This window comes from Macrotis lagotis, chromosome X (genome assembly GCF_037893015.1).
Source record: "Macrotis lagotis isolate mMagLag1 chromosome X, bilby.v1.9.chrom.fasta, whole genome shotgun sequence".
Lineage (NCBI taxonomy): Eukaryota > Metazoa > Chordata > Mammalia > Peramelemorphia > Peramelidae > Macrotis > Macrotis lagotis.
The window spans coordinates 530,630,344-530,646,047 of NC_133666.1; the positions used below are offsets into that span (position 1 = coordinate 530,630,344).

The following is a 15,704-nucleotide window of genomic DNA, read 5'->3' on the forward strand; positions in this document are numbered from 1 at the left end:
TTTTTTTGGAAGAATTTAAATGAAGTACAAAACATCAGTTTCATTACTTTTGAAATGATTTCTCACCATGGCTGATATAAAGGAATAACTCAATAAAATGGAATAGGTTAGCTAAATGTACAAAAGATTATGGAACCCAAAATAAAAAGAAAAGACTACTTAACCAATGATGATTTATTTTATATAGAATTAAGTTTTTGTTCTAAGGATAATAGTATATAATGCATTGAATGCTGAGTTTCTTAACCTGGGGTCTGTGAACTAAAAACAGAAATTTTTTAAAAAAAATATTATAATCTAAATATATTTGACTTTCGTTAAAATCTTAAGTTTAAGTACCAAATGTTCTCCTTAATCAATGATTCCTATGGTTGGTCAACATGATGTATTAACAGTTAGAAAAGAATATTTTTAAGTACCCGAAATATTTTCTTGAACATAGATTGATCAAACTGTAGTAACCCCAATTTCCCAAAATGAATACTTAGAAGGAAATTATGAGAGCACCAAGGCAATTTTCAGTTAAGCTTTACCCCAGGAAATATTATGATTAATATATTTTGATAAGTCATATTATAAAATTTGGTCTGTACTTGCTATGTTCACATTATATTTTTGACACATTTACATAATGGCAGTTAAGACATTTTAGTAATTACGATCCAGAACCTGGCACCAACACTTTTCAGGGATATTCAATGTTATTCCTCCTTTCCATGTAGCTCCAGGATCCCACTATCACATCTCTCTCGTGGGCTTCATGCACAGCTCCCATGGGACCATCTTGGTGCTTCTTCAACATCATCTCTGAGATACCTCTACAAGAACCTTTGCTGTTTCCTTCCACCTCCAACATGTTGTCTCCTCCTGTTACAGCCCGGGGTTCTCATTAATGACCAAGTGATTAGCATGTACTAGAGCTTACCCTAACTGATAGTGACAGATGATACAAGTCCGAATATGTCAATGGAGAGATGAACTTCTTGATGACTATCCCTTTCTAAGAGGGTGGTTTTCAATTCAACTGTTCCTTGAGTTATGTTCCACAGATCTCATGAAGACAATCTAGCCCTCATGTTAGACCTATCTCTTCTGGATCTTTTGTTCTATATGTGAATACCAGTGTTGCATCTGGGCTGTCCATATAGTCTTATTTCCTTTATGGAATATTATCTTGTACACCTGCAAACAACCATCGGAAAATGCTGCTTTCTACTATGTGTCTTACTGCCTTAAAGGTCATCAAGGACTCTCTATTTCTTTGATATTACTATATCCTAAGATTTCCAACCATTCTGGTTTTGTTTTTTTGAACAAACAAACCTAAAACAAAAACCTTCACTTTTTTCACCCCAGGGGGATTATAGAAAACACCATGGGAAATTCCAAATAGAATCTTTCTATTTGCTTTCTCATATTCAAGTCAAGACCTCAATCTTTTTGTTCATCTGAAATGGCTAATATACAAAGAGATGAAGCAAATAAATGGACTGACTTTCCAACTGCAAAAATATTTTCTATCTATTTTGTTTTGACTCTATTATATAAAGTCAATCTCTTCTGGGGCACCATGGATCTCAATGAGATAGTCCTTTAAAGCTTCTAGAGAGAGGGCAAGAGGATGTTTCACTGGCTCTAGAAAAATTCTTCTTTAATTTGGACCTAATGAAAGACACCTAAGAGTAATGTATACTCTGGTGAGGATTCATCTAGCTTTAAGGTTTTGAAGCATTGTCTTTGAGGAGACATTTTTACAGGGATTCTAAAAATATATATCTGATAACTACTTTCCGTCTCCTTTACTGGATATGCAGTTAGGTAGCACCTGAAAACTGTTTTATTAGCCAAAGTCTTTCTCCTGAGTTCTCTTTTCTCTCTCTCTCTACACTACTAGATAACTTCATCAGTTCTCATAGTATCTTATCATCTCTATGCAGTTGACTTTAAAAGGTAATTTTTACTGATATCTTATTTATCTGTAGTAACAAAATTTCTCAACATCTCTCTTCTTTCTCTTCCCAAAGAGTCATTCCATATGACAAATAACATTTTAATGGAAAAATATGCAGCAAAATGGATAATTTGAAAAAGTCTGAAAACATGTGCAATATTCTTTATCTGTTGTCCTCTTACCTCTACAAAGGAGTGGAGGCAGGGATTATCTTCTCATATTTTTTTCTTTGATGCCATGCTTATTTTTGATAATTTTGCAACATTTCTTTATTTTTTCCTGATCTTTCCATTTATGTTATAGTCACTTTTTTTGGGAAGGGGGGGGGGTTATTTTTGATGCTTCCTTCATTCTGCATCTGCTCCATGTAATCTTTCTATGTTTCTCTTTATGTGTCATTCAACATTTCTTATAGCACAGGAAATTCCATTACATTCACATATGACAGTTTGCTTAAATACAGCTTGACTCTCGAAAAATTATTTGTCTTGTTCTTACTTTTCTCCCAATTTCCAATCTCAAATCTACAACTGCCTATTAACTACCATCAAACTGGATATCCCAGGCAAGTCTGAAACTCACATAATCTAAAACTGAAATAATGACCTTTCCCAAGAAACCCTCCTATCTATCTAATTTCCTTATTATTATGAAGAGTTTCAATATCCTTACTGACTCTGAGGCTTGCAATCTAGTGTTATCCAATCAGAGGTGTCTCCCATCTTTGTAACATTTTCTCATTTTCATCTCCTATTTTCCTTGCTCTGACATTGACACCTCACATAATAGCCTTCTGGTTGCCCTTGGTCTGAAGTCCTCTCTATTTAGCATTCAAAATGATCCATGGAAACACAGATCTGATATCATCACCTTATTGAATAATCAGGTAGCTTCCTATTATCTTCACCATCAAGTATAAAATCTGGTTTGGCTTTGGTGAGGGAGGACATGGTGGGGGTGGAGAGGAAGTTATCATAGTCAATAGCTGAAGCTGGACTGGAATTCAGGGCCAGAGCTCAATCAACTGAGTCATTTGGCTGGCCCTGTTTGGCTTTTAAAGTCCTAAATAACCTGGGCCTTTCATCTATTTGCAGCCATCCCCTCCATTCACTCTGGGATCCAGTTGACCCTGACTGCCCTACTGTTCCTAGGATGTGACCTTCCACCTCCTGACCAAGAGGGCTTACATGAGAGGATTCCTCATGTATAGCTGGTTTTCTTTCCTAACGGTGGCCTTTTTGTTTTCTTGATTGACTTCAAAAGTTTCCTCTTGGGCAACTGGTTTTTCCCAAGCTTTAATTTAATATTTTTCTCCTGAGAGTACTCTCAATTTATCCTCTACCTTGCTTACCACTCATGGCACCCTGTCCCCATTCCTCCTCTTTGAGATTGTGAATTCCTTGAGATCAGGTACTCTTTTTGTTTTCATTGTATTTCAGCACACAGACAAACAAACAAATAAACAACCCACTAGGATGGTTTGCTATTTTCTTCTGCAACTCATTTTATGGATGAGAAAATTGAGGCAGAGTGAAAAGACATGTGCAGGGTCACATGGCTAATGTCTGAGGTTGAATTTTAATTCAGGATAGTGAGTTTTCCTGACTTCAAGCCCAGCATCCCATACATAGTAAAAAGGTGCTAAATGCTGGTAGTTTGATTGGCTCATTGTATAATTTTAACATGACTGACTCAATCTTTTTTTTTAGGTTTTTTTTTTTTGCAAGGCAAATGGGTTAAGTGGCTTGCCCAAGACCACACAGCTAGGTAACTATTAAGTGTCTGAGGTCACATTTGAACTAAGGTACTCCTGATTCCAGGGCTGGTGCTCTATCCACTGTGCCACCTAGCTGCCCCAACTGTGCCACCTAGCTGCCCCCGACTCAGTCTTAAGGCTGTTTTACTCAGCTATGTTTTATAATTAAAAATGATAATAAACTTTGCTTTTTACAATCCATTGTAAAGACATAAAGAAGTATTACTGTCAGAATTAAGAAATTATAAAGATGTAGGAAAGTTCTTTGTGAAAGTTTGAAAGTATATCTATGGTATGTGGAACATAGGCCAGTAGCTTTTGATTTTTTTTAGCCCTATTTGATTTTTGAAATCATGCTGATCTTGATTTATGTCTGATATCTTGAGAAATTATTCTTTCAATATCATGCTACCTTCCATAATATATTCATATACACACATACACATTTGATTAGGCTCAGCTGCTTTTCAAAACATTGTCCTAAGTAGCAACACAAGTTCTTCACATAGTACACTGGGTGACTAAGGTGTTTAGAGAGCAAATCAAGTAGCTTCTTGAGGAATGATGAAATGGTATAGAATATTTAATTCTTATTAATTACCTTATTATTCTTATCTCACAGTCATTAATTGATTAAGGTTGTTGAAATGATGTGGGCTCAGTTGGATCTCATACCTGGATTTATTTTCTGTGTTTTATAAGGTAATACTACTCAGCCTTCTACTCTACTTCTCAGAGATTTTACAAATGAGTTTGCTAGTTGGTTAGTGATCACTAAGGTCTTTTGACCTACTGGTTATTATGAACACTTTAAATAGGCTTAAATTCTGCAGAAAAAGTGATATCTGAAGCCAGTACTTTGATGGTTGATTTGATTAGATCAGATGGAAGATATAAAATTTCCCTTTTTAGACAATGAAATTTTAATCTTTAGTTATAATCCTTGTTGTAATTAGAAAAAGATGCACTTGTACACATCAGATTGATATTGCTTCATCATTAAAAATTAGTTTCATATCTATTACAATAATAAATTTCACATCTGTGTTTGCATTTTTCGCCCCCGGTAGAATGTTTTTATTACTTAGGATCTAAATAGTTTTAGGCTTTGGGCTCACCAGTATAAAGTTGTGTATTTGATTAATTTTTATTTTTTTAAATGTATATTTAATTTTAAATGGTATTAAACCAAACTTCCCTGCTAGTCTCTATTTTAAACTTATTCTTCTTCTCAAGTTTGTTTTACTGACATTCTTTTCTACTCTCATTCTCCTTGTAACAAGTCTAGTCAAATAAGACAAATCAAAATATTCAATGTCTGAAAATGAATTTTGTTCATCTCACTTTTCTTGACTGTTATCTCTTGCCCAAGAAGTGGGAGTGTACTTCATTCCGTTTTCTGAAATCACAACTAGTCAGTACGGTTAACAGAACTATTAAGGTGTGCAAAATGATCAAATACATAGTTTCTCCAACAGTTCATCTTCCTGATTTTTACACTGCCATCAATGTGAAAATGGAAAGGGCCCACATATAAATGAAATCCATCTTATTTTGTTTTACTGACCAGATTAGTCCTTAAATAGGAAATTGAGGACTATACTTTCACCAGACTTTATATTTTGATGGCAGTTTTTGAAAATGGCATGTAAGCTTACAACCATGTAAGCTCAGGGAGTTTACAATCTAATAAGGAAGAAAACATGCAAATTTATACAAAGCAATTTATATACAGGATTAATAATAAATAATGAAGAGTAAGACCACTAGAATTGAGGGATTGGAGAAAAATTCACATAGAAGTTACAATTTTATTTGGTACTTTAAAAAAAGCCAAGAAGATAAGTAGTTGGAACAAAGGAGGGAGAGTGTTACAAGTATAGGGGACAACCAGAGAAAATGCCCAGGGGCAAGAGATAGAGAGCCTTGTACCTGAAACAGCCAAATGTCATGAGATTGAAGAACAGAAGTGAGGGAGTAAGGTGTAAGAAGACTGCAAAGGTGAGAAGGGGCTGGGTTAGGAAGGGTTCCCAATGAATGCCAAAGAGAATATTTGAATCTGCCCCTGGAGGCAACAGAAAACCACTGCAGTAGGAGGGAGGGAAAAGGAGAGAAAGATAGAAAGAGAGACAGAGACAGAGTGTGTTTTTTTATAATATTCAGAATGAGTCAAGTTTGATAACAATTTTACTGTAATCAGGATGCATATCTTTCTGAAGGTATTATGTATGTTAATGAACTTAGTAAAGAATACATAGAATATAATAATCTTTTCTTGGAACTCAAAACTTTTAATAAAAATGTTTAAAAATTGCTTGAAATTATAAGTACTTTTTTAGAAGTTCATAGCTTAAGTCAGCATAGATGGATAATATGAGAAAAGAATACTTGAGGTACTGCATCAAAGATAAATTTTATCTGATAAATCTTATTTAACCATCTAAGTAAAAGAAAATAGTAACTGACTGCACTGATTTTTTTCTCCTGTCATACACCCTTTTGGTTGGCTGGAAAGTAACCTCTGAGTTTCTTCATATGTAAATTGGGGATAAAAATCAAAACAGTTAATATTTTTTCATCAGGAGTATATAACTTGAATAGAAAATAAAAAGAATAAATCAAAGATGAAAGGGACAGAAATATTATGTGATTTTCTAGGATTTGTGTAATGGGTAATCATTTGTATGAATAAACACTCAAGCAGAAAGAGGGGACGGATGAATGGACATGGTACACACGTACACACACACACACACACACACACACACACACACACACACACCCCCTCTTCTACCCAAACTTCTTGCTTACAGAATTATAGGTGAAACAAACCTTGTAAACATGTTTTTTTGGGAAGTTTTTTAATGGATAGAACTTCTAGTTGGAAGAGGAAAACCCAAGTCCTACTTCTAGGTAAGTCAGCTTGTCTCTCAGGGCTGAAGGTAACTAACTTTCCAAGAATAAAAAGTAGAGAAACAATTGCCAGTCTACATTGGTAATAAAAGTTTCTTCATAGAGAATTTTCAAAACCAATGAAATTAAAGAGCTTTAAAGTAGAAAAATATGCCATGATGCATAGTGGCATTCAATTTAATTTTTTTTTCAAGGCAATGGGATTAAGTGGCTTGCCCAAGGCCACACGGCTAGGTAATCATTAAGTGTCTGAGGTCACATTTGAACTCAGGTACTACCAACTCCAGGGCCGGTGCTCTATCCACTGCGTCACCTAGCTGCCCCACATTAACGTATTGTTGATGGAGCTGTGAACTGGTCTGTTTTGGGAAGTAATTTTGCAACTATTCTTCCAGAGCTATTAATTTGACTCAGTGATACCTTTATTATCTAAATTCTAAAGAGATCAAATAAATATGAAAGGACCTATATATATCATTAAATCATTAAATGTCTGAGGTCGCATTTGAACTCAGGTACTCCTGACTCCAAGGCTGGTGCTCTAGCCACTGTACCACCTAGCTGCCCTGCATTCAATTTAATTTTAAAAACATCTTACCACTACTTATCACTAATAGCATTTTCCCCTTCTTTTTCAATGTAGTCTAGCTAAATGTTTAATTCCTCTAAGAAAATGAAATTTAAGAAAACCATACAGCCCAATAAATGGGCATATATAGATATTACTTTGTAATCTTGAATTTACTTAAAAAAATGAACCTTTTCTATGTAAAATCAAATGTTTCTAAGAGTGATATTGTTATCTAAACACAGAAGTATGAAGGGCTCCCAGGTATGCTAAGGGATCATAAGAAATGCTCAATGAGTTGAAATACTTCTATTATTAATGGGGAAAAAAACCCCCAAAATAACCCAAACTAATAATAAGAGAACAGAAAATGATTTTTCTATACAGACTCAATGAAACATTCTTTACACTTGAATTAGGCAATAATGCAAATATTCTCATATTATTTCAAAATGCATAATGAAAATAAAGATACTTACAGATGCCAGTCCCATTATCTTCGGGAACATAAGTGATGAACATCCATCTGGACTCTGTCCAAATGTAGTATATGGTGTTTGAAACCAGGCCTTTTCATTAGCCCAAACTACATCACAAAGAGGCAATATGGATGCTCCAAGTCCAATGGCAGGACCATTTACTGCTACAATGATGGGCTTCTTAAACTGTATAAAGGTATTTACAAAGTTTCTTAAGGGAGTGGGGAGTGGGAAGGAGATAAGGAGAGAAAAAAAGGAGAAAAAAAGAATATTACTCAAGTGTTTTGGCTTTTTTAGAAACAAAAAGCTACTTTAATGATAATTTTATAAACAAATTAATGGAAATTACTATATGTATTAGAATTTCAGAGGAATAGCATTATTTAATGTCAAAATGCTTACAATAACATAAGTACATAAAACCTGTGACTGCAAAAAATGATCAAAGTAATATTCAATAGCAGACTTTGTGTTTGTGGGACTTTGGACAAAGGAAGAGATTGGACTTCTATCTTCATAACTCTAAGAGTAAGCAACAGATCTTAAATTGGAAATTCTGAAGGCACTGCTACTGGGGGAATAAAAGTAAAAAATACTATCATGTACTAGTTTGTAGTTTGGACTTCAGGATCTGTTGCTTAGTACAGTTCTAGATATGGTTGCACATACAAGATTATGAAGACTTAAGGAGTCTTAAAAAAGCTAACAACCAAATCAGAAACCACACAAAACCATTGTCTGGCACAGACTGTGCTAAAAATATGCACTATAAATTGGCATATTAAAGGTTGTAGGAGTCCAGAGAAAGGGGAGGTGAAGGAAGCCTAAAAGTCAAGAACCACTTCATGGAAGAATTAGTATTTAAAGTAAGATTTTGTTCATTTTTGTCTCATTTGTCTTGACTCTTGGACTATAGCATGCTAATAATATCCATACAGTTTTCTTGATAAAGAAACTGCAGCAGTCTGGCATTTCCTTCTCCAATGGATTGAGGCAAACAGAAGAAGAGATGCCCAGGGCCATACAGCTGCTAAGTGGCTCAGTGTTCTATCTGTTGAGTCAATCAGCTGCCTCCATCTTCTCAACTGCTGATATTATTTCCCTTTTTTTTGGGGGGGGTGCTGTTGAATTCATGTGGCAGTAGTCTTTTTCTTTTTTTACTTTTTTGTGGAGCAATGAAGTTTGACTTGCCCGAGTTCATTTAGCTAGTAAAGGTCTATGGCCATAGTAGAACTCACATCTGCTTCATTCCAGTGCTAGTGCTACCCATTGTGCCACCCAGCAGTCTTTTTCTAATTTGGAACTAGAGATATGTCATCTTATAAGTGGATTTTTCATAGAAAAGAAAACATTTTTGTTCCTTCAACTGTCAGAAATGTAATGCTAATCCCTCAAAGCTCTGGATAGTTAGTCTGAAGTCAATATAAATGATTATGAACTTAAGTATTATCATAAATATAATTTCCATAAAATAATCATGAACTTAGTATTATCAAATCCATAAAATAACTATGAACTTAGTATTATCAAATATTACTGTCATTCTAAGAATAAATTAAATTTTATGACTTCATTTTTTTTGAGGGAAAAAGATTTATGGAAGTTCATTTTCTTTCATCTCAACATAAACTTTTAGAATTTTATCTCTTGGCCCATCATGGCTAAATTTATGCCCTTATCACAAGCCATCATAGTACCCTTTGGGAGTCATCAGGATAAACTGGGGTCAGAGATCATATAATAATGCGGATAAATGTTGCAATAAGAAATTACAAGAGTCTAGTAGTTATCTAGGTAGTTGCTTTTTGTATGATCAAGTAGTAAGATACAGAAGAGAATTACAAATATCCCAAGTACAGAAGATTACTTTCAGACCAATTTAGTTCTGTATCAAATTATAAAACAATGCTTTTAACACTGGATTCTAAAGCTAAGCACGAGCACTCAAATTAAGATTCATAGAATCTGAAAATACTAATTACTGGTGGTACTGAAAGCTCTAAAGACACCCCCCCCACACAACTTGATTTATGATTTGTTGTTTGGGAAAGGGGCAAAGAGAAGTTTTCCTGGATTGAGTTATTTCAGTTGCTTCTTTGAAAAGACACTATCCTTAGCCAGATTTTACTTCCACCTCAGTTATTCAGGACCTTTTCATGCAATGAAACTTAAATGTATGGTTTTCAGTAAGAATTCCTAAATGAGAGAGCCTGAGGCAGTGTTTGAAAAATCACACTAGATTTTAATGATGCAAAGAATCAGACAACCTTTTAAATAGACTCTTGAGATAAGTGTAGATAACCTTCATTAAGCTACCTCTGTTCTGAAATCTCTTGAGGATTATGGGTCAATGACACAGAAATAAATTCCCTAGGCTCTGCTACTGAGTACTCTTGAGCCAGCAACTGCCAAAATTGTAGATTGTAGAAGAAAAAAATTAGTAATGGATCTTAACTGCAGAAGAGAAATCTTCAGTCAATTATGAGCACTGGATTTATTCTCTTTTATCAATATAAGCAAAGGATGATTGGCTACTATGCTTTTGTGAGATATAAAACTTGAATTTTAACTTGATGAAGGAATTTCTTAGAATTGAGTTCTATTTTCTTACCACAGAAAACCATATAGTTCCTGGATTTTAAGCAGTCAACATCTATTTTTCAAATCATAGAAAATTTTATATGAAACAGGTGACTAATTCTGACTAGACACTGGTAGAAAAACCTGCTTTCGTTTTAGGGTCTGAAGGCCCTATCCAAGTGTAGTCATAAGATAAAACCAATAAATATAGTCAAAGAAATCAGCAATTACAGGCAACCTCTGGATGCCAGGAAGATTTGGGAAGTGCAAAGGAGGTTGACCTCAACTGAAAAAAGAACTTATTAAAAGCTACTGCATTCATGCTGATAAGATATACTTTTAAAGGACACAATGAAGGCAGAATTAGGTTGAAAATATCTAAGCTCAAATTAAACAAAATATAATAAACTTGGGAACTTTAAAGTGCCAATACTCCAATACTAATGGATTTCATCTGTCCAACTCCCCCCCCCCCCCCCAATGGGGTGGCTAGGTGGTGCAATGGATAGAGCACAGGCCCTGGAGTCAGGAGTACCTGAGTTCAAATCCAGCCTCAGATGCTTAATAATCACCTAGCTGTGTGGCCTTGGGCAAACCACTTAACCCTATTTGCCTTGCAAAAACCTTAAAAAAAAACCCCTCCAAATTAATGAGGCTGTCTGTAATATTTCATGAAATATAAAAATCAAGGCTCACACTACCATCCAGGTTTTTAAAAATTCTTGACTATAATTTTTAAATTTAATAAGCATTAATTGGATTTCTTTTCCAAAAAAATTTGAAATGATTATTTTATAAAATACTGTCTAAACTGTTCAAGGAATCTGTACTGATATGAAAGTGCAATGTTAGCCTAAAAGTCACAAAACTAAAAATAGCATAGGATAGCAGAGATATCTTTAGGTGTTTATAATCCAGCACTACAGATGTAAAATTAATTTAAATGCAAATGAACAAGTTGAAAGGTCAAATGAGTCTAGTGTAACTAGTTCTAGGACTTAAACAGAAACAAACAAACAAAAAGGTAATCCTACATATGGCCAAATTGAACTCTGTTAACAATTTGATTAAAATAAATTCCATAAAATAGGCAGGCTAGTCTTGCAGTTTCTATGGTTAAAAAAATTCCAACTTATCAGCCAGGAAAGTTTGTATTTAATCCTCTTTTAACCTGTTTTTTCTTGCTTTTTAGATCAACTGAACTTAGGTCATTATAATCCCCAACACCAAATTAGCATGATGAAGAGATTGCATCCAGGCAGTGAAACCAATAGGAATGGGCCTGAGGAGTGGACTATAAGCTAAAAAGAAAAAAAAAAAGGGAAAAGGTCACTATTACCTGTGATGTTATGGGAAAAGGATTATGAAATCCTGATTCCTATCTAAGCCTCAATTTTTCAGGGAGGAAATCAGCTGTGGCTATGATGAATATTACTGACTATCGCTTTTGATTAAACTCTTTCAAAGCTAGCTTCTGTCTCAAATAAAATGATGCATAATGTCAAATTTACAAAAATAAGTCATTCCTTAATTGACAAATGATCAAAGGATATGAAAAAAGCAATTTTCAGATAAAAAAAAATCAAAGCCATCTATGGTTGTCTTATGAAAAAATGCTCCTAATCACCACTGATTAGAAAAATGTGAATTTAAACTACTCTGTATAAGTTCACATCTTTATCAGATCAGTTTATATGACAGAAATTTGAAACTCTTCCAAAAGGCGATAAAGGCGATATACCCTTTGATCCAACATACAACCACTAGACTATATCCTAAGGAGATTTAAAAAAAGGGAAAAGGATCTATTTATATAAAAAAATTTATAGCAGCTCTTTTTGCGATGACAAAGAATTGAACCCCCAAGGGAATGCCCATCAATGGGGGAATTGCTAAACAAATTGCAGTATATGATTGTAATGGAATATCACTGTGCTATGAGAAATGATTTCAGAAAAACCTGGAAAGACATATATGGACTGATGCAAAGTGAAGAGGGCAGAACAAAGACAATATTGTACATAGTAACAGCAAGACTTGATGATCAATTGTGAATGACTTAGTTATTTTTCAGCAATACAATGATCCAAGACAATTGCAAAGGATTCATGATGTAGAATTGTTATACACTTCCAGAGAAAGAACTGATAGTATGAATGCAGATTAAAAATCATACATTTTTCATTTCTTAATTTTTGAATGGCCCATTTCCTCCTCCCCTCTGGGGTGTCTATTTTCTTTCACAATAACACAAGTATGGTAATATTTTGTATGACTGAACATATCAAATTGTTTGGTGTCTCAGGGAGGAGCAAGATGAAAAAGGGAAGAGAAAACTCAAAAAAAAAAATTAAAATGAATGTTAATGAATGTACATGTCTAAACTATATCAAATTCTTACGGTCTCAGGGAGAGAGGGAAGGATAGAATTTGGAACTCACAACTTTTTAAAAAATATTTTAAAATGGTTTTAAGATGTAATGGCAGGGGAGGCAGCTAGGTGGCACAATGGATGGAGCTCTGGCCCTGGAGTCAGGAGGACCTGAGTTCAAATTTGACCTCAGACATTTAATGATTTCCTGTGTGACCTTGGGCAAGTCACTTAACGCCATTGCCTTAAGTAAATAAATAAAAATTTAAAAAAAAAGATGTAATTGGGGAAAAACATTAAAAAATTAAATGTTTAAAATTATCTTTACATATAACAAGGGAAAAATAAATATTATTTTAGAATTTTTAAAAAATGTTCTCTGCTAGAGATACGAAAAAGCAAAATCAATAGAGATGTTTTTGGTCTTAGAATGTAATTCTAGTAGAAAAATAAGATTGCTAAATTTCTGATTTTCAATATTTTCTAGGGTAGGGATAGTATAACACAAAATATCTTAGTTAAATTTTTTAAATTGATAGTTGGCCAAAGTTATTATATGGTACTAGGAAAACCAATAAAACTAGGAATCAGTAAGTAGTTCCTTTAAAATAACAGGAATACTCAAGGCAATGAACTGAAATCCTGCTAATTTACAGAATCTTTTACTAATGCTAAATCAAATCCAAAATAACAGCTCCTGAATTAGGAAAAATCCAAAGTTCTGGTCTAACTGTTCTTCAAAATAATTTATTATAAAAACAGAAGATTTGCAAAAATAGAAATAATAGAAAGAAACAATACAAGAGGTTGTTTTATAAACATCATTAAGGGACTATGTAGCCATGTTTATTAAAATCACTGATTTTTTAAAAGGCTACAATCTCACAAAAAAGTGATATGTAAAATATATAATTTTAAATTTGTTATGAGAAGAACAGTCTTGCAATAATAAACTAATGTTTCTTTTTGAGGGAATACTGTTCTGTGTGCTACACAAAAGCTCATAGATTTCTGAGACAGAAGGGACCTTTCATTAGAGGGTCATTCATATGAAATGAAGAAATACAGGTCTAGAGATTAAAGTTACACAGGAAATGATAGAGCTGCAAGTACAGCACACTGGATCCTGATTTAAAAAAAAAAAAAACTTTGACTTTGGAGCATTTCGTGGGTCTAATCTAGTACTGAAGTTAGACCCTTTGCTGGAATCACAAACTCTGTAGGGATATCAGCTAAAGGGACAACTACTTCAAACAGGAATCCTATTTGTCCACCATCCATGACTAATAAAAAAGGACTATGGTGGCAGATCATGAAGTCTATCTGTCTAATTACTTTTGAATACCAGTGTGTATTTATGTAGAGTATCAGTAAAATTATAACAATTAGTAACAATACGTATGTGTATATATATATATATATATATATATATATATATATATATATATATATATATTATTTACAAGGCTTGATGTTGAAATTATACTTTAATAGAATGTAAGGGGAAATATAAAAACATACTAAAGGACAAACTAGCTTATGACACATACCTGATAGCTTCTGCCATCTTAGTGCTTTCTCTTTTTCTATCATCTGTTAAACGCCGAATGAAATAAATAAAATCGAGACCACAGCAGAAGACACTGCCGACTGCACTGAGTAGCACAAGTTTACTGTCATCGGCAGCAGCTGTATTTAGTGCACTCTGGACCTCCTTCATTACCTTTTAAGAGAGTCAAGTAATACTTGAAGTTAAATCTAAGTCTCCTTCACAGAAGCAACCAAGGCTCTTAAAAATTTAAAGGATGAAAAAGATTCACTGGAACAAGTGAATTGTAAGTACCAACAAACTTAAAACTGATTGGGCTGATTTCTTAAATAAGGGAAATATAAAAAAAAAAAACAACTTAGAATTCATTCAAAGGAAATGATCTTTATTTTACACAAAAGCTCTTAAAATACCTGGAAATTTAAAAAAATGGATTATTTAAACACTGGTAATTTCTAATTTTCCAAACACTGAGGGGAAATGTAAAATTATGTTCACAAGAAACTATATAGGCCACAAATTTAAATCTTCAAAATCATCCAGCAATACCAGTAGGCACTGATATATTCAGGATAATACTTAGCAAATAATGGATATTTAATATTCATTTGGCATTTCTACATTTTGGTCAGCAGGTGGCATATGCAACCAGTGCACAGAAGCAACTTTAGTTCACTGAATTCACCGAACATAGGATATGAATCAAAATAATTGAATTATTTGGTATAATTTCATCACCCTAGATTAATTTTAGAAAGGTAGGAAACTATTTTAAAATGCTCAACATGTCATTTATGATGCAACAATGAAGCAATAAAACTCCACAGGACGAAAGACAGAGTGGGGATTATTTATACCCTGAAATCCCACTACTGGACACATATCCTTCACAAGCAGGTCAGAAACAGAAAGATCCTATGGGTACAAAAAATATTCAATGTAGGACCTTTTTTGTATTAAAGAAAATAATTGGAAACAAAAAAGGTAACAAGTGATTAGAGAAAATCTAAACAAATTGTGGTATATGTGAGTTTACTGAGTTGTTGTAATCAAGAAGGATGAAAAATGACAAATTCTGAAGAGGGGAAAATTTATCTGAACTGAAAATGAAGCAGAACCAGAAAAACAACATACATGTTTAAAATAATTAAATGAAGGAACAGTAAAATGAAACTAAACTGGTTTCAGTACAGAGAATACATTTCCTCCCATTCACTGCAGAGGAATGCAATGGAAAACATTGGGATACCCTTGGGGAGACTAGGGAATGGGATAGCGTACACTTGGTGTTGGTTGGTTTTACCGAATTGTTTTCTTTCTTTTTTTATTTTGTAGGAAGTGTCAGCATTAAATCATCTTGCTGGAGTTGAACACCAAAACAGGTCTTCAAGAACTGATAGTCGCTATGGCAGTCAAAAGCTATTTTAATAATACCAAGCCCAAATATTGATTTTTAATACTTGGTATTTGTGGGATAAATGGGATAAACTTAACTAGGATGGAAGATAACAACAACAACCAAAAAAGCTTACTACTT

General features: G+C 33.8%; 1 protein-coding gene across 12 annotated transcripts in view; it reads right to left on the minus strand.

The window, feature by feature from the left end:
• The window catches only part of CDYL (chromodomain Y like), a 165,409-nt gene that overhangs the window by 5,678 nt on the left and 144,027 nt on the right, over positions 1–15,704 (minus strand). For all 12 annotated transcript variants that reach the window (XM_074208497.1, XM_074208494.1, XM_074208496.1 and 9 more), the window contains 2 exons: positions 14,169–14,341; positions 7,668–7,878 (listed from right to left, as the gene is read on the minus strand). In XM_074208497.1, the coding sequence (XP_074064598.1) occupies positions 7,668–7,878; positions 14,169–14,341 (384 nt within the window). The remainder of the gene's footprint in view (positions 1–7,667; positions 7,879–14,168; positions 14,342–15,704) is intronic.